General features: G+C 42.8%; 1 protein-coding gene across 2 annotated transcripts in view; it reads right to left on the reverse strand.

Annotated features, from left to right (window-relative positions):
- The window catches only part of DYRK1A (dual specificity tyrosine phosphorylation regulated kinase 1A), an 833,667-nt gene that overhangs the window by 352,676 nt on the left and 454,043 nt on the right, over positions 1-26,948 (reverse strand). For both annotated transcript variants that reach the window (XR_008401316.1, XM_053705933.1), the window contains exon 11: positions 22,066-22,372. Coding sequence is in view for 1 of the 2 variants with exons in the window: in XM_053705933.1 (XP_053561908.1) it covers positions 22,066-22,372 (307 nt within the window). In the remaining variant the exon portion in view is untranslated. The remainder of the gene's footprint in view (positions 1-22,065; positions 22,373-26,948) is intronic.

The raw sequence follows: 26,948 nt of genomic DNA on the forward strand, positions 1-26,948 counted from the left end.
GAATTAGACGCACTAGAAGTACTTGGCGTTGCTTGGGCGGGCGTTAAAGGTTGTGACACTTGGGGAGAAGTAGATGGCAAAACCGGATTCTCTTCTGACTGAGAATCATCCTGAGACATACTTTTATCAGCTAAAATATGTTCTTTGCAATGCAAGGCCCTTTCAGTACATGAGGGACACATTTTAAGTGGGGGTTCCACAATGGCTTCTAAACACATGGAACATTGGCTTCCTCAATGTCAGACATGTTAAACAGGTTAGTAATGACCACAAACAAACTTGAAAACACTTTATTTAGTGAAAAAATAACAATCTTAAAAAACGGTACTGCGCCTTTAAGAGAAAAAAAGCATACAATTGTTCCTAAACTGCTTTAAAACAATAAAATTATCCCAATTTTAAGATAAAAGCATCCCAACTTTTCAGCTAAGTTTGCCCCACAAGGAAAGGAATACTTAGCCCTTACCAGAAAAAACGTAGTACTATAAAACGCTTATTTCAATAAAAAACACCCCTTGCACCTCGCCACAGCGAGGTGCAGTAAAATCTGTAAAATCGGATTAAACCTTCGATTTGGCCCAATACTGCTCTAAAAGGCCCACTGGAGTTGGAGCTTGCTGCTTGTCTGGGAAAAACAACTGTGCAACTGAGGTGCGAAAATAGGCCCCGCCCATCTCACTCGATGTCTCACAGCCTAAAATAACCACACCAGAGCAGTCTAAAATCTAGCCATTTGGGTTCATATACCCATAAATGAAGCCATGTGTACCCTCTTTTACTCAAAGTATAAAAAACGTCTCTCATAAAAAACGTTATCTGTACTCCCAGTCATGTAAACGTTTGCCCACAAACATCATAATATCAGTGTCAACCATTTTTAGAGCCCAATATGCAAGTTCAGTAATACCCCTCCTTATACTTTAGGATTACTGCTTACCCTTTCCCTCATGGGGATACTGTCAGCCAATTCTGAAATAACAGTCTCTCCAGAAAAAAATGACTGAACATACCTCACTGCTTATAGCATGAAAAACGTTCCTCACACTGAAGTTTCTTAAGTACTCCTCAGCCATTCTGTGAGAACTACTCTGGATCTTAGTAACAACTGCTAAGATCATCAAGGCAGAAGTCTTCATCCATCTGCTGCCTGGGAGAAAATAGTACACACCGGTACAATTTAAAATAAAAAACTCTTGTTTGAAGAAAATAAAAACTAACATTTTATCACCTCTTTCACTTTACCCTTCCTATTACTTAGAGTAGGCAAAGAGAATGACTGGGGGGTGGAGTCAAGGGAGGAGCTATATAGACAGCTCTGCTGTGGTGCTCTTTGCCACTTCCTGTTAGCAGGAGGATAATATCCCACAAGTAAAGGATGAATCCGTGGACTCGTCGCATCTTATAGAAGAAATGTATTGAAAATCATCGAGGTCCACTTCACGAAAACTCTTAGCAAAAGCGAATCATTCGATCTGAAGAGAAACCAAAGAATAATAAACTCCTCATCCGAGTGAGCAACTCACCACCCAACCAGGTCAGCCAGTTACACCGGCACCACGTGGATGGTATAGACCGTAAGGAACTGAGATAATGCCCGATCAGGACCAGCCTGCTACATAGGGCACTCAAAACTGACCCAGGCCACAGAAAAATCGAGACCCCATAGGAATCGACAAAAGGATCTGAAGACATAACAATATACTAACACCTTAACAATGCGACTTCCGCGGAAGTGCTCAAGCGACCACAAAACCCTAGTATCAAATTCCAGAGAATAAATATTTCCCAACGGAAAAATTATAACCGACATGAGCATCTTAGAAAATAAAATAAAAATACATCCTAACCGGATCAAAGAAAAAGAGGGCAGCACCCGCAGGTGAACTCCCAAGAGGAATGGGTACACTAAGAGGACCAGCCAATCAGAGACCCATTCTTCCAAAGCTCAGAACTGGAATAAGATACCCAAAAAGGAAAAGTATATTGGAGATGACAAGGAGATTAACTTCATCCCCACACGTCTAAACCAGCTTGCTGTCTGGAACAGAAGACCGAGGATTCCTCAACCTATTAGTACTGGGATCCTCCAGCACCACCAAAACATGTCATAGCAGGACACAAAGGCGCGCCAGTCTATAAGGAAAAGAAAGACTTACCTCCGCCGGGGCACCAGACAACCCCGACCTGAGGGTTGGGCCCCTGAAGCTTCAGAGGAAACCATTTCCCCAGATGGCTGATCTGACCCAGACAATCCCATGCTTGACGAGCCCTGGTTAGCATAACACGGACAGTATCTCAGTAACACCTCCCTCTCTGTAAGATGCAAATGCGCTAACGCCTTAGATATGGCCATAAGGAACTGTGCTGTAACCTCTAGAGGAAACAAGCCAATTTCCGGAGAAGGGGAAACGGTATTAGGGACACCTGCTTGCCTAACCAAAGAAGGTTCTAAGGCAGTGATTTTTAACCTTTTTATTGCCGTGGCACACTTTTTTACATTAAAAAATCCTGTGGCACACCACCATCCCAAAATTTTAAAAAAATCACACATTGTAGCCTAATACAGCATATATATATACACATACACACAAACACACACATACTGTATGTATTGTGCTGTTATGCCATGCCTCCTACAAACTACCCCTGCACTGGGAGTAAAAAACAAGCAAAGTTTAAAAAATATGTCACACTGTTGTCAGTCTGCCGTGGCACACCTGAGGATCTCTCACAGCACACTAGTGTGCCACGGCACACTGGTTGAAAAACACTGTTCTAAGGGACGCGCTGCATGGGATATGGGATCCCCAGGGGCGCATGGCTCAGCGGACTCTAAGTTCCCTGTATCGGGAGAAGAGAGCACTCTAAAGCGACATTCACAACATAACTGATGGGCATGGATTACCCGGGCCATTTCATACTCTTCGCAAGAAGTAGAATCTGAATCAGAGACATCCGTCTCCAAAAAAATCTAAATCCTCCATAACTTGGTTATATAAATTATGGATAGAAAAATAAAAACGGCACTTTACATCCCCAATGGCTGGGGCACTCACCACCTCCTGTGACCCAGACAACTAGCGAAACAGACTCTCTGCGTCACCACGCGGTCAGGAATACGGAAATGGAGCACAAAATGTGACCACGCCTAGTCACAAGGTACACCGTGCAGGCCAAAGAAAAGTCTGCCAAGGCCGCAAAGGCCACGCAGCCTGAAAAAAAAAGGCTGTTATGTTCCGATCTAGCTATAAGCCCAAGTGTCACTACACATTAGCAGACAGAATCACATAACAAACATGATTAAAGTCTCCCCTGTTCAACAATCTCCTTCAGGAGATATTAACCCTTGATTCCATAAAGATAAGAGAGTCCCACTGAGACCCTGACTTCTTCGTTTACATTACATTCACACATCAAAGTAAAATGAAACGATCTTACCGAAATCTACGCCGTGGAACAGGAACACGGCCCTTCAAGTGTGACAGATAGTAGCCTCGCTTCTGACATGGACTTGAGTGAAGAAAGCAGGCAGCAAAACTGGTCAACGCTGACTGCTAAGTAGCTGTTAGGAGTCAGGATGGTTTCACAGAAAGACTCTCACTGCATTTCCAGACTCTAACTTTCATCCATGCTCTCACGGAGAGGCTGACATGATTACTTATGGAGAGTACTACCCTCCATAAGAGACTATACTAAATCTTCCGACAGTTCTCTGCCAACCTCCAGTGCCGAAAGGCAAAGAATGACTGGGGGATGAGGGAAGTGGGGGAGGTATTTAAACCTTTGGCTGGGGTGTCTTTGCCTCCTCCTGGTGGACAGGTTCTGAATTCCCTAAAGTAATGAATGCAGCTGTGAGCTCTCCCCGTTTATGAAAAAAAAAAAAAAAAGACTGCTCACTGGTTGATAAACAAAACTCCCCACTAGCATATTGATGGATAGCGACGTTTGCCTCCCAAGAATAAAATCAATTTTGTGTTTTTTTTACATTTACAGCATTAATTTCATATATTATTATTGTTATTATATAATAACACACATCATAATATTACATTACTAATGTCAATTTAAAGATGGACCTAAAACCTAACTAATTTACTTCCCATTGACTTACATTATGTAACTGGGTTCATTTTACACCCATTTTTTTTTTCTTTTTTCTTTTTATACTGTTCCAACAGGAGCAGAATCCCGGAATGAACTAAGGGCTATCTGTAGTTTATAGAAACTCAGTGGAATTTAAAAAAACAACAACAACACATTGTCTTTTTTTTGGAATTGATAAACACATACATTTGTTAATATAATGTTGTGAAATAGTATTAAAAATGACATAACCATGTAGCTGCTGTGAATAATATTTTATAATAAATACATTCACTACTAATGCAGGATTATCTTGCTCATATAGGGGGCTTTCTGAATAACAGAGGAATTATAATCTCAATAGATAAGCTCTTCATGGTAGAATAGATCCCATGCCAAGTATCTATACAAAAAAAACAAATTATGCTTACCTGATAATTTAATTTCCATTGAGGGGAGGAAAGACCACAGCTTCATTCATTACTATTGGGAATTAAGAACCTGGCCACCAAATGGAGGCAAAGACACCCCAGCCAAAGGCTTAAATACCTCCCCCACTTCCCTCATCCCCCAGTCATTCTGCCGAGGGAATCAGGAACAGTAGGAGAAATATCAGGGTATAAATGGTGCCAGAAGATAAATAAATTTAGGTCAGTCCATCGGAGATACGGGCGGGAGCAGTGGACTCTTCTCCCCTCGATGGAAATGAAATTATCAGGTAAGCATAATTTATGTTTTCCATCTAAAAGGGGAGGAGAGTCCACGGCTTCATTCATTACTATTGGGAACACATACCCAAGCTCTAGAGGACACTGAATGAAACCGGGAGGGTAAAAGGCGGACCCTAATCTGAGGGCACCACAGCCTGCAAAACCTTTCTCCCAAAAAACAGCTTCCGCAGAAGCAAAAACGTCAAATTTGTAAAACTTTGTAAAAGTTTGTAAGGAGGACCAGGTAGCCGCCTTACAAATCTGCTCCATAAAGGCATCATTCTTGAAGGCCCAAGACGAAGCCACAGTTCTAGTTGAATGGGCCGTGATCCTCTGAGGAGGCTTATGTCCCGTTGTCTCATAAGCCAAGCGAATCAAGCTCCTCAACCAAAAAGACAAAGAAGTAGCAGAGGCCCTTTGCCCCTTGTGCATCCCAGAATAAACCACGAGATGTAGACTGTCTGAAATCCTTTGTAGCCTGAAGATAAAACTTCAAGGCACGAACCACATCCACGTTATGAAGTAACCTCTCCTTTGAAGAAGAAGGGTTAGGACACAAAGAAGGAACAACTATTTCCCGATTGATGTGACGGTTAGACACCATCTTGGGGAGAAACCCAAACCTAGTGTGAAGTACAGCCTTACCCGCATGAAACACCAGATAAGGAGGATCACTTTGCAAGGCAGCTGTTCAGATACTTTGTGTGCCGATGCAATAGCTAACAGGAAGAAAACCTTCCAGGACAGAATCTTAATGTCTATGGAATGCATAGGTTCAAACGGACAGAGACAGAGCCTGAACAAAAGATTGGATGTCAGGGAGCTCAGCAAGTCTTCTATGCAACAAGACTGATAAAGTTGAAATCTGTCCTTTTAAGGAACTAGCGGCAAGACCCTTCTCCTGGGAGAAAGGACAGAATCCTGGCTACCTTCACCTTGTGCCAAGGATATCTATGCTTCTCACACCAGGACAAGTAAGTTCTCCACACCTTATGGTAGATGCGACGAGTGACTGGCTTCCTTGCCTGAATAAAAGTCTCAATCACACTTTCAAAAAAACCTCTCTTGGCTAAGACTAGGCGTTCAAACTCCACGCAGTCAGCCTCAGAGAATCTAGATTTCGATGTTAAAAGGGGTCCTGTGACAGCAGATCCCTGCAACAGGGTAACCTCCATGGCGGAGAGGATGACATCCCAACCATATCTGCAAACCACGTCCTCCGCAGCCACAAAGGTGCAATAAGAATAGCTGAGGCCCACTCAAGTTTGATGTGTGCCACTACATGAGGTAGAAGTGGTAACGGTGGAAAAATGTAAGCTAGGCTGAATCCCCAAGGAACCACTAAGGCATCTATCAGCTCTGCCTGGGGATCCCTGGACCTTGACCCGTATCAAGGTAGCTTGCAATTGAGTCTGGACGCCATGAGATCTAGATCTGGCGTTCCCCATCTGAGACAAATCTCCGCAAACACCTCGGGGTGAAGAGACCATTCCCCCGGATAGAAGGACTGTCTGCTGAGAAAGTCCGCTTCCCAGTTGTCCACACCTGGAATGTGAATCGCTGAGAGTGAGCAGTCGTGGGACTCCACCCACTCCAGAATCCAAGAAACCTCCCTCATCGCGAGGAAGCTCCTCGTACCCCCCTGATGGTTGATGTAGGCCACCGAGGTAATGTTGTCTGTCTGGAATCTGACTGACCCCAGAGAATGCCTTGCCTTCAGAGCATTGTAAATTGCTCGTAGTTCCACGATGTTGATCGGAAGGCGATACTCCTCCCTGGACCACTTTCCTTGTGCCATCCTGGCACCCCAAACAGCTCTCCATGCTGGCGTCCGTGGTCACAATCTCCCAGGACGGTCTCAGGAAGGATGTCCCCATGGACAGCTGCTCAGGACGAATCCACCAAGAGAGGTAGTTCCGAGTTCGAGCATCCATGTATATCAGCTGTGATAGATCTGAATGATCGCCGTTCCACTAATTCAACATGCACAATTGAAGAGGTCTGAGCTGGAACCTGGTGAATGGTATGACATCTATGCTTGAAACCATGAGACCTATCACCTCCATACATTGAGCCACCGATGGGCTTGTGGAGGAATGAAGGGCAAGACAGGTGACGCAAGCTTCCTGCGTCCCTGATCTGTGGAAAAAAAAAATAATCTTCATGGACATAGAGTCTATTATTGTGCCCAGGAACTCCGCCCTGTTACTGGGAACCAGGGAACTCTATACTGAGTTGATCTTCCAACAGTGAGAGTGGAGCAAAAGAAGAGCCCTCAAATGATCCTCTGCGAGGCTGAACGACGGCGCCTGAACCAGGATGTCGTCCAGGTACGGAGCCACCGTAATGCCCCTGGATATGGCCACTGCAAGCAGCGCCCCCAGAACCTTTGTGAAGACTCTCGGGGCTGTCGCCAGAACAAACGGAAGGGCCACAAACTGGAAGTGTTGGTCCAGAAACGCAAATCTTAGGAACCTGAAGTGGTCCCTGTGAATTGGCACATGAAGGTAGGCATCCTTCAAGTCTACAGTAGTCATGAACTGTCCCTCTTGAACTAGCTGCAGAATAGATCTGATCGTTTCTATTTTGAACAATTTAACACTCGGAAACTCGTTTAAAGACTTTAGGTCCAGAATTGGGCGGAATGTGTCCTCCTTTGGAACCAGAAAAAGGTTGGAATAGTACCCTAAACCCCTTTCTGCTAGGGGTACTGGTACGATAACACCGAGAGAGGAGAGATCCCTCGCACACTCTAGAAAGGCCTCTCTCTTCTCTGGTCTTGAAGACAGGTTTGACAGGAGGAATCTGCTCTCAGGCGGATGGGATCTGAAAACTATCCTGTAACCCTGGGAGACAACTTCTAGAACCCAAGGGTCCTGAATGTCCTGCAACCATGCATGTGAGTATAGAGATAATCTGCCCCCTACGTGATCCGGAGATCAGTCGGGGGCCGCCCCTTCATGCCGATTTCGTCTCGGCTGGCTTCTTGCTCTGCTTTGACTTGTTCCAAGATTGAGCTGGCTTCCAAGATCCCTTGGACTGGTCCGCTTTCGCGGTGGGTTGCTGGCATTGGGCCTTGTCCGTACGAAAGGGACGAAAAATAGATCCCTTAGGCTTAAGCCTTCTTATCCTGCGGTAGGAAAGTGCCCTTTCTGGACAGAACAGGATCTTTTCTTGAAAAGGCAGGGACAACAGCCTCGATTAAGAGGTCATGTCCGCAGACCCAGATTTTAGCCACAGAGCACTGCGCACTAAAACAGAAAAACCGGACACCTTAGCATTCAGACGAATAAGTTGAATATTGGCGTCACAGATGAAAGAATAAGCGACCATCAGCGCCTTAATCTTCTCTGGTATCTCGTCGATGGGGGTCTCCCCCTCGACCATTTCACACAGGGATTTACACCAATATGTCGCAGCTCCAGCGACCACGGCAATGGCCGCTTCTGGCTGAAAAACAAACCCTGTGTGCTGAAACATCTTTCTCAACATGTTTTCTAGCTTTTTATCCATGGGCTCTTTAAACGACGAACTATCCTCGAGAGGAATAGTCGTTCGCTTCGCGAGCGTAGAGATAGCCTCATCCACCTTATGGATGGTCCCCCACAGCTCAAGCTTAGAGTCCGGAACCGGGAACAGTTTTTAAAAGAAGGGGAAAATGACAAACCTAATCGCTCCCATTCATTCTTAATAATATTTGCCATCTTAACGGGAACCGGGAAAGTCTGAGGTACTACCCTGTCCTCGTATACCTTGTCAAGCTTAGGAATCACAGGTTCCTTCGAGATCTTAGCTTCCGGAACCTCCAGAGTAGCAAGCACCTGCCGCAGCAGAAAGCGCAAATTATCCATCCTAAACCTATAACCAGCTCCTCCACAGCCGGAAGTTTAGATGACACGGACCTCGACCCAGAAGGGGCCTCCTTCGAAGAGTTGGAGTGGGCCTCGTCATCGTATAGAGCCTTTGGATCTTCCATTGGCGACAAACCCTGGGCCGGGCCGCCATGATACACCCTACGCTTGCGCTTAGCAGAACGTGGTAAGGCATGGATCACCTTCGAAACTGCCAATTCCAGTTGGTCCGCAAAGTCTGACGGCCAACGAATCTCTCCCGAAGGAGTAACGGTTAGACCCCGGGGCGCTGCATGTGCAATAGGAGATGAATGTAGGGAACGCACCTCACAGGACGAAGAACCCTCAGAGGTGGACGGCTCAGTAGTACTAGACATCCGTTTACATTTAGATGTTGTAACTTTATCAAGGCATGTGGAACATAGTTGAGCAGGCTATGTCTCCTGCGCCACAGATCAACAGGGAAGGAGAGTTAGGCACACCCAGTCACATGGAGTGCCTAGCAGGACCACTCCTACACTAGGGAAAAACACGAAAAAAAATGGCCGCGCTAGATTCCCGCAAATAACCTGAAAGTTCCACACATTGCCAGAGCCTCATCTCGCACATAACGCAGCAATGATACAATAAACAATATAATGTATAAAGCCCCCTGTTCAATAATCCCCTTTCCAGGAATATTAACCTTTGTTTCTGTAAAGATAAAGAGGCACAACACTGTGACCCTGTCTTCTATGTTATCATTCGAAATAAAAAATGAAACTATCTTACCAGAATCTACGCCGTGGAACAGGAACACAGCCCTTCAAGTGTGACAGGTTAGTAGCCTCGCTCCTGACATGGACTTGAGTGTAGAAAGCAGGTAGTGAAACTCGTCAACGCTGATTGCTTGTGGAGCTGTTAATATGAGTCGGATGGTTTCGCAGAAAGACTCTGTCTGCATATCCGGACTCTAACTTTCGCCCAGGCTCTCACTAAGGGGCTGACAGGACTACTTAAAATTCCAGTCCCAATGTGAAGAGTACTACCCTTCATAAGAGGCTACTCTGAAACTCTTGCACTTCTCTGACATCCTCCTGTGACGAAAGGCAAAGAATGACTGGGGGATGAGGGAAGTGGGGGAGGTATTTAAGCCTTTGGCTGGGATGTCTTTGCCTTCTCCTGGTGGCCAGGTTCTTAATTACCAATAGTAATGAATGAAGCTGTGGACTCTCCTCCCCTTTAGATGGAAACATATGATTCGTAATACCAGGGTGGAATTGATTTAAAGCATGATTTATATCGCAATTTAAATCATGTTTTCCTACATAAAGGCTTCATTTTAAAAATAACACTTCAGATTATTTTTCAGAAAATTACAGATTTGATTATATTAGAATTACATAGAAAATTATGAAATGATTGCATGGGGATCTCCAGTTTAAAAGGTTAATTATTCATATTTGATCAATCTCAGCTGTGCTTTAGTGGAAGGAGAACAATATTAATTACAATAATAACAATTTTAATAGTTTTATTTAACAAAAACAATAACATGATAGGTTTCCCTTTCATTTTTACTGCTTGCCCCTCACTCGTCACACTTAGGTCCTTGTGCAGATTTATTCCACTTCAAACAATCTTCTATTCATTGAGCTTCTTGAAACTTAGTAAGGAGTTGATTCTGTGTACATAGAACTGCAGGGGAAAAATGGGATTAAAGGGACAGTAAAGTCAAAATCAAACTTTTACAATTCAGATAGAGCATGCAATTTTAAATACGTTTTTTGAATTTACTTCTATTATCTAATTTGCTTTGTGCTATTGGTACCCTTTGAAAAGCATACCTAGATAGACTCAGGAGCACTTATGGAAGCTAGCTGCTGATTAGTGGCTGCACGTTTATGCCTTTTGTCATTGGGTCACCGAAGGTGTTCAGCTAGCTCCCAGCAGTGCACTTCCACATAGGATACCAAAAGAATGACTCAAATTTCATAATATAAGTAATCTTAAAGTAGTTTAAAATTATATGCTCTAACTGAAAAATAAAATTTCCTTTAAGGACTATATAGCTCAACCTTGTATGTTTATTTTATAACATTCTTGCTGTAAAGAAGGGGCATGTTATTTCTGCAGACACAAATTCACAGTTATGAGAACTAGAAAACCAAGAATAAGTGATTATATCTTTTAGAGCTGCAACAACTAATCGGCATAATCGATAATAATCTATTATGAAAATAGTTGTCAACGAATTTTATAATCGATTAGTTGGTTTGCAATTAGTTGGTCTGTGCACAACACCAGCTGCTTTACTCCAGTGAGCTCCTGCACATGGTATTGTGTTTTTTGGTTATGCCCTTAAACTTATACTGTCCTAAAAAAGTGAAAAGTAAAATGACTGTAGACACCCTTTAGGCTATTTTTAAGTTTACAACTACTCCCGTCTTATGTGCAACCCAGAAATAAAATAGGAGTCATAATTTGGACTGTTTATATAAAATCAGGTGATTTGGGACTATATTTTGCATGATATAGTGCTGAGCTTGTTATTTACACTTAACACTAGATTGATGGCATTTGCTAAATGAATTGATGTCACTATTACCTGTTTGCACAATTTTTAGTGGACCGCTTGCTATTGCTGATTACATGTACTGTATAGATAAATTTTTAAGGCTGTGTCCTGTTACTGATATATAGTCTTTAGCACTTTGCCTTTTTTTTCTTTTCCTTTTTCTATTTTTAATTAATTGTAATATATACCAAATTTAACCTCTATAAGTATATATCTGTTATTTTAAAAGAGTAGACTAGATATTTTTTCCCTAACCTTATAGCTGGTTATTTACCACTGCATATAGATATTCAAGATATTTGTATGTTAAAATGAAGTCCAGGCTTACTTTGTTAAGAGGCCCCTTGCATTGGTGGAGAACTAACAAAGATAAATAGCCCACCTAGGTTAAATTGGCAAAACCCTACTTATGCATCTCAGGCACCTCAACACCATCTGAGCGCCTCTTCTCTGCTGCAGGCAAAATAGCTTGCAAAAAAGAGAGCCAGCCTCATCCAGGAGCATGTGGTTATGTTGACATGTTTGCATTTCAATGCAAAGTTTCTGAAAGAGTGAATAACAGAATGTTATAAACAGTGGTAAACTACCTCTTTCTAGTTCCACCTCTTTTCAAACAGTTTGTGGTTTTGTTTTGCTTAATAATAAAAATTTGTTCTGCTGCTTAAAAAAATTGGACCAACAGTTGTTTTAATTTAACGTTTTAGTCGGAAGTTTATATTTACAACACTCCGTATGTGGATTTTATTTTAATTATAGGTAAACATTTAATAATTTATTTTTTATCTTATTAGTCGATTAATCGAAAAAAATAATCGTCCGATTAATTGATTATGAAAATTGCAGCCCTAATATCTTTTAGATAGAAAAAATGCCCCAAATATTTGTACAGAAATCTCTGGGAGTGCATTACATTGTGAATGGATAAATATAATTAATGTAAACATAAGAGAGCCCAATTATACATAATTAAAAAAAAACTTTTTATTATGCTTACCAGATAATTTTCTTTTCTTCTGACGGGAAGAGGCCACAGCTGCATTCATTACTTATGGGAATTCAGAACCTGGCCACCAGGAGGAGGCAAAGACACCCCAGACAAAGGCTTAAATACCTCCCCTACTTCCCTCATCCCCCAGTCATTCTGCCGAGGGAACAGGGAACAGTAGGAGAAATATCAGGGTGAAAAAGGTGCCAGATGAACAAATAAAATATAAGGCTGTCCCATAGAATAAAAACAGGCGGGGAGCTGTGGCCTCTCCCTGTCAGAAGAAAAGAAAAAATATCTGGTAAGCATAATTTAAGTTTTTCTTCTTAAACGGGGAGAGGCCACAGCTGCATTCATTACTTTTGGGAAAACAATACCCAAGCTATAGAGGACACGGAATGCAAAACGGGAGGGGAAAAAAAGAGAAGCAGACCCTAATCTGAGGGCACCACATCCTGCAAAACCTCTCCCCCGAAAATTGCTTCAGCATAAGCAAAAAACATTGAACTTGTAAAGTCTGGAAAAAGTATGTAAGGAGAACCATGTAGCCACCTTACAAATCTGATCCATAAAGGCCTCAGTCTTGAAGGCCCAAGAGGAAACCACTGTTACCGTAGAATGAGCCGTAATCCTCAGAGGAGGCTTATGTCCTGCTGTCTCAATGCTAAACGGAGGACACTCCTCAGCCTAAAAGATAAGGAAGTCGAAGAGGCCCTCTGACCCCACAAAGAGAAAGAAGTTTGTCTAATTTCCTTTGTGGCCTGAAGATAGGAATTCAAGGCACAAACCACATCCAGAATTACATTGAAAATGTTCCTTCTACGGAGTACGACATAAGAAAGGAACCACAATCTCTTGATTGATGTTCGCAGAACAGCCTTATCAGCATGGAAAGCCAGATAGGTGTCCCCTAAGGGGATCTGCAGAAAAGCCCTTCTCCAGTTCATCCTGGAGAACAGAATAAGTAGGTCCTCCACACCTTATGATAGATGTGACAAGCAACCAGCTACGAGCTTGAATGAGAGTAAAAATAACGCTCCCAGAAAATCCTCTCTTGGCTAGGACTAAGCGTTCAATCTCCACCCAGTCAGCCTCAGAGAATCTAGACATAGATGAACAAAGAGACCTTGGTCAGCCGATCCCTGCTACAAGGTAACTGCAATGGAGGAGATAATGACATCCCCACTAGTCCTCGAACCATATCCTTCACGGCCAAGACAGAGCAATCAGTATCACTGACGCCTGCTTGATTCGAGTCACTACACTAATAAGTAGTGGTAACGGCCGGAAAAGATAAATTAGATTGAACCTCCAAGGCACCGCTAATGCATCTGTTCGCTCCGCATGAGGCTCCCTGTACTTCGACCATATCTGGATAGCTTGGTATTGAGACATCATAAGATCTACCTCTTGCAAATCTCCGCAAACACTCGGGATGGAAAGACCATTCCCCCGGATGAAAGTATTGTCTGCTGAGGAAATCCACTTCCCAGTTGTCCACACCCAGAATGTGGATCGCTGACAGCGAACAAATGTGGGTCTCCGCCCACTCCAGAATCTGAGATACTTCCCTCATAGCTAGGGAGCTTCTCGTTCCCCCCTGATGGTTGATGTAAGCCACCGAGGATATATTGTCTGATTGGATCTGATAAACTGGGACAAACCCAGCAGAGGCCAAGCCTTCAGAGCATTGTATATTGCCCGAAGATCCAAAATGCGATCGGGAAGGAGCTTTTCCTCCTGAGTCCATAGGCCCTGTGCCTTACTGGCACCCCAAACAGCTCCCCATCCTGACAGACTCGCAACCGTAGTCACAATCACCCAGGATGGACATGAGACGGACGTTCCTTGGGACAAGTGATCCGGACAAAAACAACACCAAGAGAGCGATTCTCTCGGTCAATTGTCCAGAGAAATCTGTTGAGACAGATCCGAATGATCGCCGTTCCACTGCTTCAGCATGCGCAGTTGCAACAGTCTGAGGTGAAACCTGGCAAAAGAAATGATGTCCATACTGGACACCATTAAACAAACCAATCACCTCCATACACCGAGCCACAGATGACAGTTCACCCAAAAATGTTCTCCCCTTTAAATTGTTCCCAATGATTCATTTTACCTGCTGGAGTGTATTAAATTGTTTACAAGTAGCTCCTTTACCTCTATTTTGGCATTTGAAATAGCTAATTTAGCTTGTGGTATCCCAACCTATACTGAAAGTTTCTATACTGGAGTATATTCTATTGAATAGCCTAAGTAAACACAGCCAGCAGAAGAGATTACACTCTTAGTGGGGGGCATGATAGTTAAGTAATAAAATGATCATTTTCCATTGTTCTCTCTAAGTATTGAGCTTTAGTTTTCTAGACAAATATAAGAAAAGGAAGCAAGTCTGTGTACATAAAAGTGATAAAATAATGAGATCTGATATTACCGGAAGCTCAACCTATTGTAATAGGCTGTGGTTTAAAAGCACAAAACCAACCACTTCATATACACAAATAAACCAAAAAATGCAATTTCTCATACATTTTATACTCTGCAGCCGGTATAACAAATCATTGAAAATGCATTCATATAAAAACAATTTTACAGTGTACTGTCCCTTTAAGGGGGTCTGGAGGGCAAGGCATGTTGAAGCTAGCTTGCAACGTCTCTGATCTGTTAGAAATATTCTCATGTCAATGGAGTCTATTATAGTACCCGAGAATTCTACTGTGATACATGAGAACTCTCTCTAGATTTATCTTCCATCCATGGGATTGAAGAAGACAGAGGAGAGATTCCGAATGGCCCACTCTTCGAAAAATTTCTTAGAGCCGTAGCTAGACCAAATGGAAGTGCAATAAACTGAAAGTGCGGGTCCAGGAACGCAAACCTTAGGAACTGGAAGTGGTCCTTGAGGATTGTTACGTGGAGGGAGCATCCTTCAGATCTATTGTGGTCCTGAACTGCCCTTCTCGAACGAGGGGAAGAATGGCCCTTATTGTCTTCATCTTGAACAAAGGGACATATAAAAACTTGTTTAAGCACTTTAGGTCCAGAATCGGACAGAAGATCCCTCCTTCTTTGGGACCACAAAAAGATTTGAATAAGGCTCTGAGGGAGCCGATACGTGTTGATACTGTGTGAGCTGCAGTAATACTTTGAACACAACTTTTAAAGCCTGGATGATTATAATAAAGAACAAGCAGGAAGAAACGAGAACTGAAGAGCCTCACAGAACCGCTAAGCCGGAGCACTAAGAAGTGTTGTACATTAATTGCAAAACGTGAGTGTACAGGTGAAGCGGTAGGAGGGATCAAGGAAGTGTGCGCACCAACAGACAAAGTCATACACAAGCGAGGAAGAAGATACCGTCGGTGGGAATGAAACATTTCCCACTCTGCTATCTCAGTAATCACAAGGACGTGTTTTCCAACAGAGAAGTAACTAAAAAAGGTACGAAGTTTAAACATCTTGCTAAAAAACCTGCAGGTACGATTTAGTGAAAGAGCTAAAAATCTATGCTTACAGCAAACGAACTGAGCTAAAAATCTATGCTTACAGCAAACCAACTGATTAGAAAAAGAAAAATATTGCTGAGCAAATAAATACATCTAAGAACCGAGACTCTAACTAAAAGTTTGGGACTGTGTGAAGTTTTTATGCTGTATGTGTTTGGATACAAAGTTACTACTTAATATTCATTTTGAGTATCAGACACTATACGGATAATCATGCATCTAGATAATCTTTGTATTTTTAAAGTAGCAAATACTTGTGAATAATTTTAAAGCAGTAGAAAGTTTATCAACTATTTTAGAAGATTAGGAAGTTTGTTGAATGTGTTAAGGACACCGGTGTCAATAGATTATATAGTATTTGACTTGGAAAGATTCTTTTACATATTTTTATATGTATTAAACTTGTTTAATGTCTTATTGACTTAGGCACATTATTTGAAGTCTCATACATGGTGAATTGATTAGATTTGAATTGATTATGTGTATACACTTATCTACCTATATTTAGATTTTATAAAGTTTCATTAGTGAACCAGCAGTCTGCATTTGGCGCCTCCCATTAACGTTTTTTGAATAGTATCCCAAACCTCTCACTTTGATAGGCCCCGGGACAATAACCCCTAAGAGGACAGATCCTGTACGCACCCCAGAAAGGCTTCCCTTCTCTCTGGTCAGGAAGACAGGAGGAATCTGCCCTTGGGTGGCTGAGACTAGAAACCTACCTTGTAACAATGAGCTATGATCTCCAGGACCCATGGCTACTGCACATCCTTGAACCAAGCGACTGAAAAGAGCGACAGACTGCCCCCTACATGATCCAAAAGAGGACCGGGGACAGCCCATACATGCCGACAGACTTGGCAGGCTTCTTGCTCTGCTTGGATTTATTCCAGGACTGAGCTGTCTTCCAAGAGCTCTTGTTTTGCTCTGGTTTAGCGGAGGACTGCTGACATGGGCTTTATCAGAACGAAAAGAACAAAAATTGTCCCTTAGACTAGTTCATATTCTCTTGTCGTAGGAGTGTACCCTTGCCCCCTGAGACCAAGGAGATAATGGAGTCCAGTCCTGGACCAAACAAAATCATTCCCTTAAAGGGGAGGGAAAGAAGTCTAGACTTAGAAGTCATATCAGCAAACCATGATTAAGCCAGAGCCTGATGGGACTGAAAAGAATAAGCTGAAGCCATAGCATTCAGGCGAATAATCTGCTTATTAGCATTACAGATAAAAGAATTCGCAACCCTTAAGGACTTAATTCTTTCCTGAATAACGTCGAGGGGACCCTCCCCCTCGATCAAATCCCGTAAGGAGTTACACCCGTAGGTAGCTGCTCCAGCAACCGTGGCAACAGCCACCGCCGATTAAACAAATACCTCTTATGTTGAAACATCTTTCTTAACAGAGTTTGCATCTTTCATCCATTGGCTCTTGAAGCGAAGAGTTATCCTCAAGCGGGATAGTAGTACACCTCACAAACTCCATTGAGAGTCCAGGACCGGGAATCTTTTGTTAAAGGGAGAAGAGGGGAAAAAGGAATCCAATCCTGTCCTATTCATTCTCAATAATGTTCGCCATCTAACAGGAGCAGGGTACGATAAGGTACCACCCTGTCCTCAAACTCTATCCAATTTAGGAATCAAAGGTTCATCAGGCAATTTGGCCTCTGGAACCTCTGAATTCGCCAAAAACTTCCTTTAGAAGAAAGCACAAATTCCTAAAACTAAAGTCTGGTTCCTCCGCAGCCGGAGGTTTAGAGGCAGCAGACTCTGACCCAAAATGTTCATACTCTGAAGTCTCAGAAGGAACTTCATCCTCGGATAACCCTATGAGTTAAATCCATAAATAATCTGATGTACTCTGGGAAGGAGTGCAATATGTAACCTTTTGCTTGCGCTTAGCAGGGTGAGATAAAGCATTAAAGGCCGCAGACACCGCCGTATGAACTACGCAGTAACGTCTGGTGAAAAAATGGCCCCCTCCAGATGGAGGATCAGCAATGCTACGGGAAACAACAACTCCTCAGTTGTGGATGGCTCAGTGGTATCAAACATGTTTGATCTTATTACATTATCAAGGCATATGGAACATAATTTGAGGGGGCGGAACTAAGGCCTCCTCACAATATAAACAGGAATTACTGTTTAGGAATAGAGGGAGTGCCGTCTAAGTAAGAGAATCCTCCATCGCTAGTGCAATAACCGGAGAACTATAGAAATAAAACATTTTATTTTATTAAAAAAAACTGCACCTTTATATCCCAATGGCTGGAGCGCTCACCACCTCCCATGACCCAAACAGTACAGAGATTTAGGGCTCCTCTCTGATAGACAACCGGTCAGGAAAGAGGGAAAGAATCACATGGTGCACAATGCAGGACCGCTCCTGCTATGAGAAAAAGTGTGCCAAGCTTGTAAGCTGCATGGCCCTCAAAGTGAAAGTGAAACCTGTATATTCCATAACAGCCTAGGAGCCCATAACATCTCACACATAAAAGCAGCATAAAATCAAATAAACATATAAGATTATTCCCCACTGTTCAATAATCCCCCTCAGGAGATATTAACCCTTGATTCTATACAGATAAAAGGAGTCCCACTGTGACCCTGTATTCTTGCATTATCATACATGTATAAAAAATTAAACAATCTTACCAGAATCTACGCCGTTGAACAGTAACACGGCCCTTCAGGTGTGACAGATATTAGCATCGCTTCTGACATGGACTTGAGTGAAGAAAGACGGCAGCAAAACTCGTCAACGCCGATTGCTTATGGAGCTGGTAATATGAGTCGGGTAGGTTTTGCAGAAAGACTCTCTCTGCATCTCCGGACTCTAACTTTCATCCAAGCTCTCAATGAGAGGCTCACAGGACTACTTAAAACTCCAGTCCCATCTCAAAGAGTACTACCCTCCATAAGAGACTACTCGGAAATCTTCTGACACTTCTCTGCCAAACTCCTGTGACTAAAGGCAAAGAATGACTGGGGGATGAGGGAAGTGGGGGAGGTATTTTAGCCTTTGGCTGGGGTGTCTTTGCCTCCTCCTGGTGGCCAGGTTCTGAATTCCCAAAAGTAATGAATGCAGCTGTGTGCCCTCTCCCCGTTTATTTCAGGATGAATAACCGTTGGATTATAATGTATCTTAAATAAAACATTATATTTAGATAGATTTGTCCTCGAAAAGCAAAAATAAAAAAATCCTATTTAAATTGGGGAACAAAAGTGATTTAAAGGCATAGGAAATCCCAACATTTTCTTTCTTGATTCGGAAAGAACGCACAATTTTAAACAACTTTCAAATTTACTTCTGTTATTAAATGTGCTTCATTCTCTTGTTATCCTTTGCTGAAGGAACGGCATTGCACTACTGGCAGCTAGCTGAGCACATCTAGTGTGCAGGCACCAATCAGCAGCTAGCTCTCACTAGTGTAAGTTATGTGTGTATTCTTTTTCAACAAGAGATACCAAGAGAAGCACATTTGAAAACCTAACATGCCTGCTGCCTCTAAACTTCTATCCCTTACCAGCTCTTTTGGCCTGTCCCAGTGGACAACATCTCCAAGCCACTGTGAAGGCAACTCCATAGACCTGGTCTTCACTAATCTCTGTGCCGTTTCCAACTTCCCCTTTCCTCCCTCTGACCACAATCTACTAACTTTCTCTCTTACTCTACCTGCTACATCTTTGAAAGCCCCCCAAAAACTGCTACCTTACAGGAATTTAAATGACTTGGATTTCAGACTTTTCCACTCCACTGAATCCTCTGCTCTCTGACATTTCATCCCTCTCTAGTCCAAACCTCGATGCTTTACAGTATAATTCAGCACTAAAATTAACACTTGACAAAGCTGCACCCTCCACTGTTCGTCGTACATCAATCACTCGACGGCAACCGTGGCAAACCAAACAGACCAGATATCTTCAGCGATGTTCATGGGCTGCTGAACGGCAGTGGAGGAAATCACACACCTGTGCTGATTTTCAGCATTATAAATTCATCCTTAAGTCCTACAACTCTGTGCTCAGCCTGGCCAAACAAGTCTATTTTTCCTCCCTTGTGTCATCTCATGCATCCAACCCCAGAAAGCTGTTCTCAACCTTTAACTCCCTTCTATGTCCGCCTGCACCCCCGCCCACTACCAACCTCACTGCTCAGATTATTGCTGATCATTTAAAAAATAAAATTGACACCATTAGAAAAGATATCTGCACCTCACATCCTTCAAACCCAGCAATCCTACCCACCCATTCTATTAACAAAAAACTCTATGCTACTTCCCTCCTGTAACAGAGTAAGAAGACTCTGTACTCCTATCCTTGGCTCATCTCACAACCTGCCCACTTGACCCTATTCCTCCACAACTTATTCCCTCTCTGATTCACTAACCCCTACCCTATCTCATCTATTTAACCAATCTCTCACCGCTGGCACATTTCCAGGATACATTCAAGCATGCGTTAATCATACCAATCAATCGTGACCCCTCAACGCCTTCTAACTATCGACCGGTCTCCTTATTTCGCTTTGTTTCAAAATTATTGGAACGACTGGTCTATAATCGGCTAACTCAATTTCTCACAACTAACTCCTTACTTGATCCACTACAATTTGGTTTCCGCCCTAAACACTCAAGAGAAACTGCTCTTGCTAATGTAACAAATGACCCGTTATCAGCTAAAGCAAAAGGCCACTATACTCTTTACTAAATCTTCTTGACCTATCCGCTGCTTTTGACACAGTGGACCATCCTCTCCTCCTAAAAATACTACATTCGTTTGGCATCCGAGACACAGCCCTCTCTTAGATTGCCTCATATCTCTCAAATTGCTCTTTTTCAGTTTCCTTTAACAACATATCTTGCGATCCTATGCCTCTCTCAGTTGGAGTACCGCAAGGCTCTGTCTTGGGCCCCTTGCTTTTCTCTCTCTATACATCCTCCTTTGGAAAACTTATAGCCTCCTTTGGATTCCAGTACCACTTATATGCTGATGATACCCAAATCTTTCCTCTACTGATATCTCTCCCCCTTTACTCAACCAGATTTCCAATTGCCTCTCTGCAATTTACTCTTGGATGTCTTCACACTACCTCCAACTCAATCGGTCCAAAACTGAGCTGCTTCTTATCCCCCCCCCCCTTTGAGACATCCAACACCTGACATTTCTCAGTTGGAGACTCTATTCTAAACACCTCACCCAGGTCCGCTGTCTTGGGGTCACACTAGACTCAGAGCTCACATTCAACCCACATATACAAGCACTTACCAAATCCTGCCGTTCACACCTATGCAACATTTCCAGAATTCGTCCCTTCCTTACTCAAAAAACACTAAAATATTTATTCATTCCCTCATTTTCTCACGCATTGATTATTGCAATCTACTCCTAAATGGCCTTCCAAAACACTGCCTCAGCTGATCCGCTCTACCAGTCTCTACACTTGCTCCCCATATACTTCAGAATACAATTTAAAGTATTAACCCTAACTTACAAAGCACTAAACAGTCTAACTCCCAACTATATTTCCTCTCTCATTGTGAAATATTCCCCATCCCGTCCTCTTCGATCAACCGTTGACCCACGTCTGTTATCTCTACGTCGCACTCCCGCCTACAAGACTTTGCACGTTCTGCTCCTGTCCTCTGGAACTCTCTACCTCGCTCCATAAAACTGTCTCCAACCTTGTATAGATTCAGACGCTCCTTGAAAACCCACCTATTCAGAGAGGCGTACCATCTCTCCTTCATTCCTCACCCGAACCATACGAATACATGAACTGCCTGACTCACTGCTGCAACTACAACCAATGTAACAAGCTGCCCCAACCTTTTGTCTCTGCACCCTAAACCTGTAGACTGTGAGCTCTCCGGAGAAGGGCCCTCTTCCTCCTGTACTAGATTTATTTCGTTTTGTTATGTATTTTATCAAAAAACTTTGTCATTGTATACCCCTATCATTGTACCCAGCGCTACGGAATTTGGCAGCACTATACAAATAAATGATAATAAAAATTTAAAAGTCTTAAAATTACATGCTCTATCGGAATCATGCAAGTTTAAATTTGACTTTCCTATCCCTTTAAATAAAAAAAATTGTTAATGTGCATTTCATTCATTTACTTTTCCTTCAATTTGACTCTGAAAATTGGGCTGTTTTTTAACTCCCTTCTAAGAGAGCACCCTACATACATAAGAATTTTGCAGCTTGTTTAAAATTGCTACAGAGTGGTTGATCAGTGCAGGAGCCGTTACAAAACATAATGGTTAATTTTCTAATTTGTATACTTTAATATTAATGAACTATGGCACACAATTTACTTTCACAGCAAACGCTGATTTGAAATTTGAAAACATACTATCTAGCCAACAGCCATACCTGAGCTAGATGATGTACTAGAAGTGGTTCCGGATGACTGGGACTGCTCCATTGCTGGACTTGTCGATACACTATTACTTGTATTTGTACCTTCATCTGCAGTTTTCTTGAAGAAACTATGCTGCAGAGCATAGTACGGCTGAATACGGGTTTTGGCATCATAGTCCAGCATCCTTAAAATTAGGTCTTTAAATTTCAAGTAATCAGCTACAGTGTGACCTGATTCTCCTGCCCGTCTTCCACCAGGTCCTCCAGTTTCAACTCCAAGTATAATATGAAGTTTTCGGGTTCCTGCTGGTTTGTACTCCTATGGAAGTAACATAAACCTCTATTAAATTAAGTAACACATGTATACTTTCAAAGCGAAATGAGAGTAAAAAAGTAGCATAAAATGATTTTGCATTACAAACACAGTATAAAATAGTTATGAATGTACTGGACAGATAGTTGTGGTTGATTGTTGTTTAAGGGACACTAAAGTAAAAATTCAACTTTCATGATTCAGATAGAACATGCAGTTGTAAGAAACTTTCCAATTTACTTCCATTATCAAACTGTGCATATTGTTTTTTTTGCACATATTCTGAGGCAACTACTACTACTAAGCATGTGCAAGAGTTCACAGTATATATATATACATATACACACACATATACAGTATATATATCTATATCTATATATTAGTCTGCAATTGGCTGATGGCTATCACATGGTACAGGAGGTGGGCTACTTGACATGTTGAAACTTGTTAGAAAAAAAAATCTAAATCTCTTTTAAAACTCTTAGACTAAGTGTTACTGTACTGTCTTTTTATAATGCACTTGTTGATTATGTAATTCTTCCATACTTAAAGGGGCAGTAAACCTACAAAATAATGTTATATAATTCTGCACATAGTGCAGAATTATATAACATTATCTAAGCCAGAAGTTATCAACCGAAGTGACCTCAAAGCCCGGTATCCATTTAACCAGAAGTATCCAAGGCCCGATAGTTTCATATTTTGTTATAGTATATATATATATATACACATTATATTATATATTTGTCAGTGGGGTAAGAAAATATATTTTTTCATTGGTGTCAGTTGAATGGTATGAGTTACTTACAAGCAGTGTCTAGGGCCAGCCCCATCTTCTTTTTGTTCTACCACAGAAATGCTGCTACATGTGCACAGTGCACACAGGCATGTGCAATGGCACTCTGACAGGTCTGCCTGGTATTCCTTATGTGTAGAGCAGTAGGCCAGTCAGAGCATGCAGTGAGGGGCATGTCAGTTCGGGGCCCACCAGCAGGGCCATCATCAATTGCAGCTGATATTTTATTATAAAGGAGGATTTCTCAGACCGCCGCTCTATGCTCTACTGAGCGGGTCTGATTTTTTTCAATGAGCGCATCTGTCTAGTCACAGCCAGGCCCGTTCGCGCCATTACGCTCAGTGTAGCTCGCTCCCGCTATCGGACCAGAGCAGGAGCGAGCTACATTGAGTGTAATGGTGCGATCGGGCTGTGACTAGACAGCTGCCCAGGTGCGCTCAATGAAAAAACAAAATGTATGCTTACCTGATAAATTTACTTCTTGACACAGTGAGTCCACGGATCATCAAATTACTATTGAGAATATACCTCCTGCCCAGCAGGAGGCAACAAAGAGCACCACAGAAAAGATGTTAAATATTACCTCCCTTCCCTCCAACCCCAGTCATTTGACCGAAGTAAAAAGGAGAGAAAGGAAGTAAAAAGGAGAGAAAGGAAGTAAAAAGGAGAGAAAGGAAGCAACAAGGTGCAGAGGTGCCTGAGGTTTATAACATGACAAAAACCTGTCTTAAAAAACAGTGCGGGCCGTGTACTCACCGCGCCAAGAAATAAACACATTTATCAGGTAAGCATAAATTTAGTTTTCTTTCTAATGACACGGTGAGTCCATGAGTCATCTAATTACTATTGGGAATCAATACCCAAGTTAGAGGACACGGATGATAAGGGAGGGACAAGACAGGGAACCTAAACAGAAGGCACCACTGCTTGAAGAACCTTTCTCTCAAAAGAAGCCTCAGCCGAGGCAAAAGTATCAAATTTATAGAATTTTGAAAAAGTGCGAAGAGAGGACCAAGTTGCAGCCTTGCAAATCTGTTCCACAGAAACTTTATTTTTAAATGCCCAGGAAAAGGAAACAGCCCTTGTAGAATGAGTGGTGACCCTCTCAGGAGGCTGCTTTCCAGCAGTTTCATAAGCCAAGCGAATGATACTCTTCAGCCACAAGGAAAGAGAAGTAGCCGTAGCTTTCTGCCCCTTATGTTTCCCAGAGAAAACCACAAACAGAGCAGAAGACTGGCGAAAATCCTTAATCGCCTGTAAATAGAATTTTAACGTACACACCACGTCTAGGTTGTGCAGCAGACGTTCTTTATGAGAAGATGGGTTAGGACATAAAGAAGGAACAACAATCTCCTGATTAATGTTCCTATCCGAAAACACTTTAGGGAGAAACCCTAACTTAGTACACAAAACTACCTTATCCGAATGAAAAATAAGGTAAGGAGACTCATACTGTAACACCTAGAGCTCTGAGACTCTACGATCAGATGAAATAGCAACAAGAAACAAAACCTTCCAAGATAACAATTTAATATCTAAGAAATGCATAGGCTCAAACGGAGCGTGCTGAAGAAATTTAAGAACAAGGTTAAGGACTCCAGGGAGGTAAAAGGTTTGAACACAGGCCTGATTCTGACCAAGGCCTGAAAGAACGATTGCACGTCTGGTACATCCGCCAGACGTTTATGTAACAAGATTTGACCTTTCAAAGAACTTGCAGATAAACCCTTCTCCAAACCCTCTTGGAGAAAAGACAGAATTCTAGGAATCCAAACTCTACTCCAAGAGTAGTCTCTGTATTTACACCAATACAGATATTTACGCCATATCTTGTAGTAAATCTTCCTGGTAACATACTTACAAGCCTGAATCACGGTCTCAATGACCGACTCAGAAAATCCCCGCTTAGATAAGATTAAGCGTTCAATCTCCAAGCAGTCAGATTCAGAGAAACGAGATTTAAATGAAGGAAGGGCCCTTGAAGTAGAAGGTCCTTCCTCAGTGGAAGTCCCCAAGGTGGGAGAGATGACATCTCCACTAGGTCTGCATACCAGATCCTGCAAGGCCATGCCGGTGCAATGAGGATCACCAACACCCTCTCCTGTTTGATTCAAGCAATGACCCGAGGAAGGAGAGCAAACGGAGGAAATAGGTATGCAAGACTGAAATTTCAAGGGACCGCCAGAGCATCTATCACTAAAGCCTGAGGATCCCTCGACCTGTACCTCGGAAGCTTGGCATTCTGACGAGATGCCATGAGATACAGTTCCGGCTTTCCCCATTTGAGACTCAAGCTGGAAAACACTTCCAGATGGAGTTCCAGCTCCCGCGGTTGAAAGCTTTGTCTGCTCAGAAAGTCCGCTTCCCAATTGTCCACTCCTGAAATGTGGATCACAGATAGACAGCAGTTGTGGGTCTCCACCCACTGAAGAATTTTGGATACCTCTGTTATGGCCAAGGAACTCCGAGTTCCTCCCTGACGGTTGATGTAAGCCACTGAAGTTATGTTGTCTGACTGGAACCTGATAAACCAGGCCGAAGCTAACTGAGGCCAGGCCAGAAGAGCATTGAAGATTGCCCTCAGCTCCAGAATGTTTATGGGGAGAACAGACTCCTCCCGAGTCCATGTCCCCTGAGCCTTTAGAGAGCCCCACACTGCGCCCCATCCCAACAGACTGGCGTCCGTTGTCACATTGACCCAGGTGTGTCTGCAGAAGCAGGTTCCCTGGGAGAGATGATTCTGAGACAACCACCAAAGAAGAGAATCTCGTCGCCTGATCCAGAAGTAATTGCGGAGACAGATCCGCATAATCCCCGTTCCACTGCCTGGGCATGCATAACTGCAGAGGTCTGAGGTGGAAACGGGCAAATGGAATTATGTCCATGGCAGCTACCATCAGACCGATCACCTCAATACATTGAGCCACTGACTGCCGAGGAGAGGACTGAAGCATGAGACAAGAATCGAAAATCTTTGATTTTCTGACCTCTTTTAGAAATATTTTCATCAATAGGGAATCTATTATGGTTTCCAAGAACACTACCCTTGTAGCTGGAATTAAGGAACTCTTTCCCAAATTTACCTTCCATCCGTGAGAGCACAGGAAGGTTAACAACATCTCTGTGTGGGAGTTTGCTTGTTGAAAGGATGGCGCCTGAACCAGTATGTCGTCCAGATAAGGCGACACTGCAATGCCCCGCAACCGGAGCACCGCCAACAGGGATCCCAGGACTTTTGAATTCTGGGAGCTGTGGCAAGGCCGAATGGAAGAGCCACAAACTGGAAGTGTTTGTCTAGAAATGCGAACCTCAGAAACTTGTGATGATCCCTGTGGATGGGAGCATGCAGGTATGCGTCCTTTAAATCTACTGTTGTCATAAATTGACCCTCTTGAACCAAGGGAAGAATGAAACGAATAGTTTCCATCTTGAAGGACGGTACTCTGAGGAACTTGTTTAGACTTTTGAGATCTAGAATTGGTCTGAAAGTTCCCTCTTTTTTTGGGAACCACGAACAGACTGGAGTAAAATTCTAAACCCTGTTCCTAGATTGGAACAGGAACAATCACTCCCAGGTCGGAAAGGTCTTGAACACCCTTCATGCTGACTTTGTGTCATTAGCAGGCTTCTTAGATTGCTTTCCTTTGTTCCATGACTGGTTGGACCTCCAGGAAGGTTTGGACTGTTCCTGCTTTGTAGAGGGAGAGGAAGGCTTACCCTTGAAGTTTCAAAAGGAAGGAAAACTACTCTGACGTCCCTTCTGCTTATGCCTCTTATCCTGAGGGA

Source organism: Bombina bombina, chromosome 3, assembly GCF_027579735.1.
Source record: "Bombina bombina isolate aBomBom1 chromosome 3, aBomBom1.pri, whole genome shotgun sequence".
Lineage (NCBI taxonomy): Eukaryota > Metazoa > Chordata > Amphibia > Anura > Bombinatoridae > Bombina > Bombina bombina.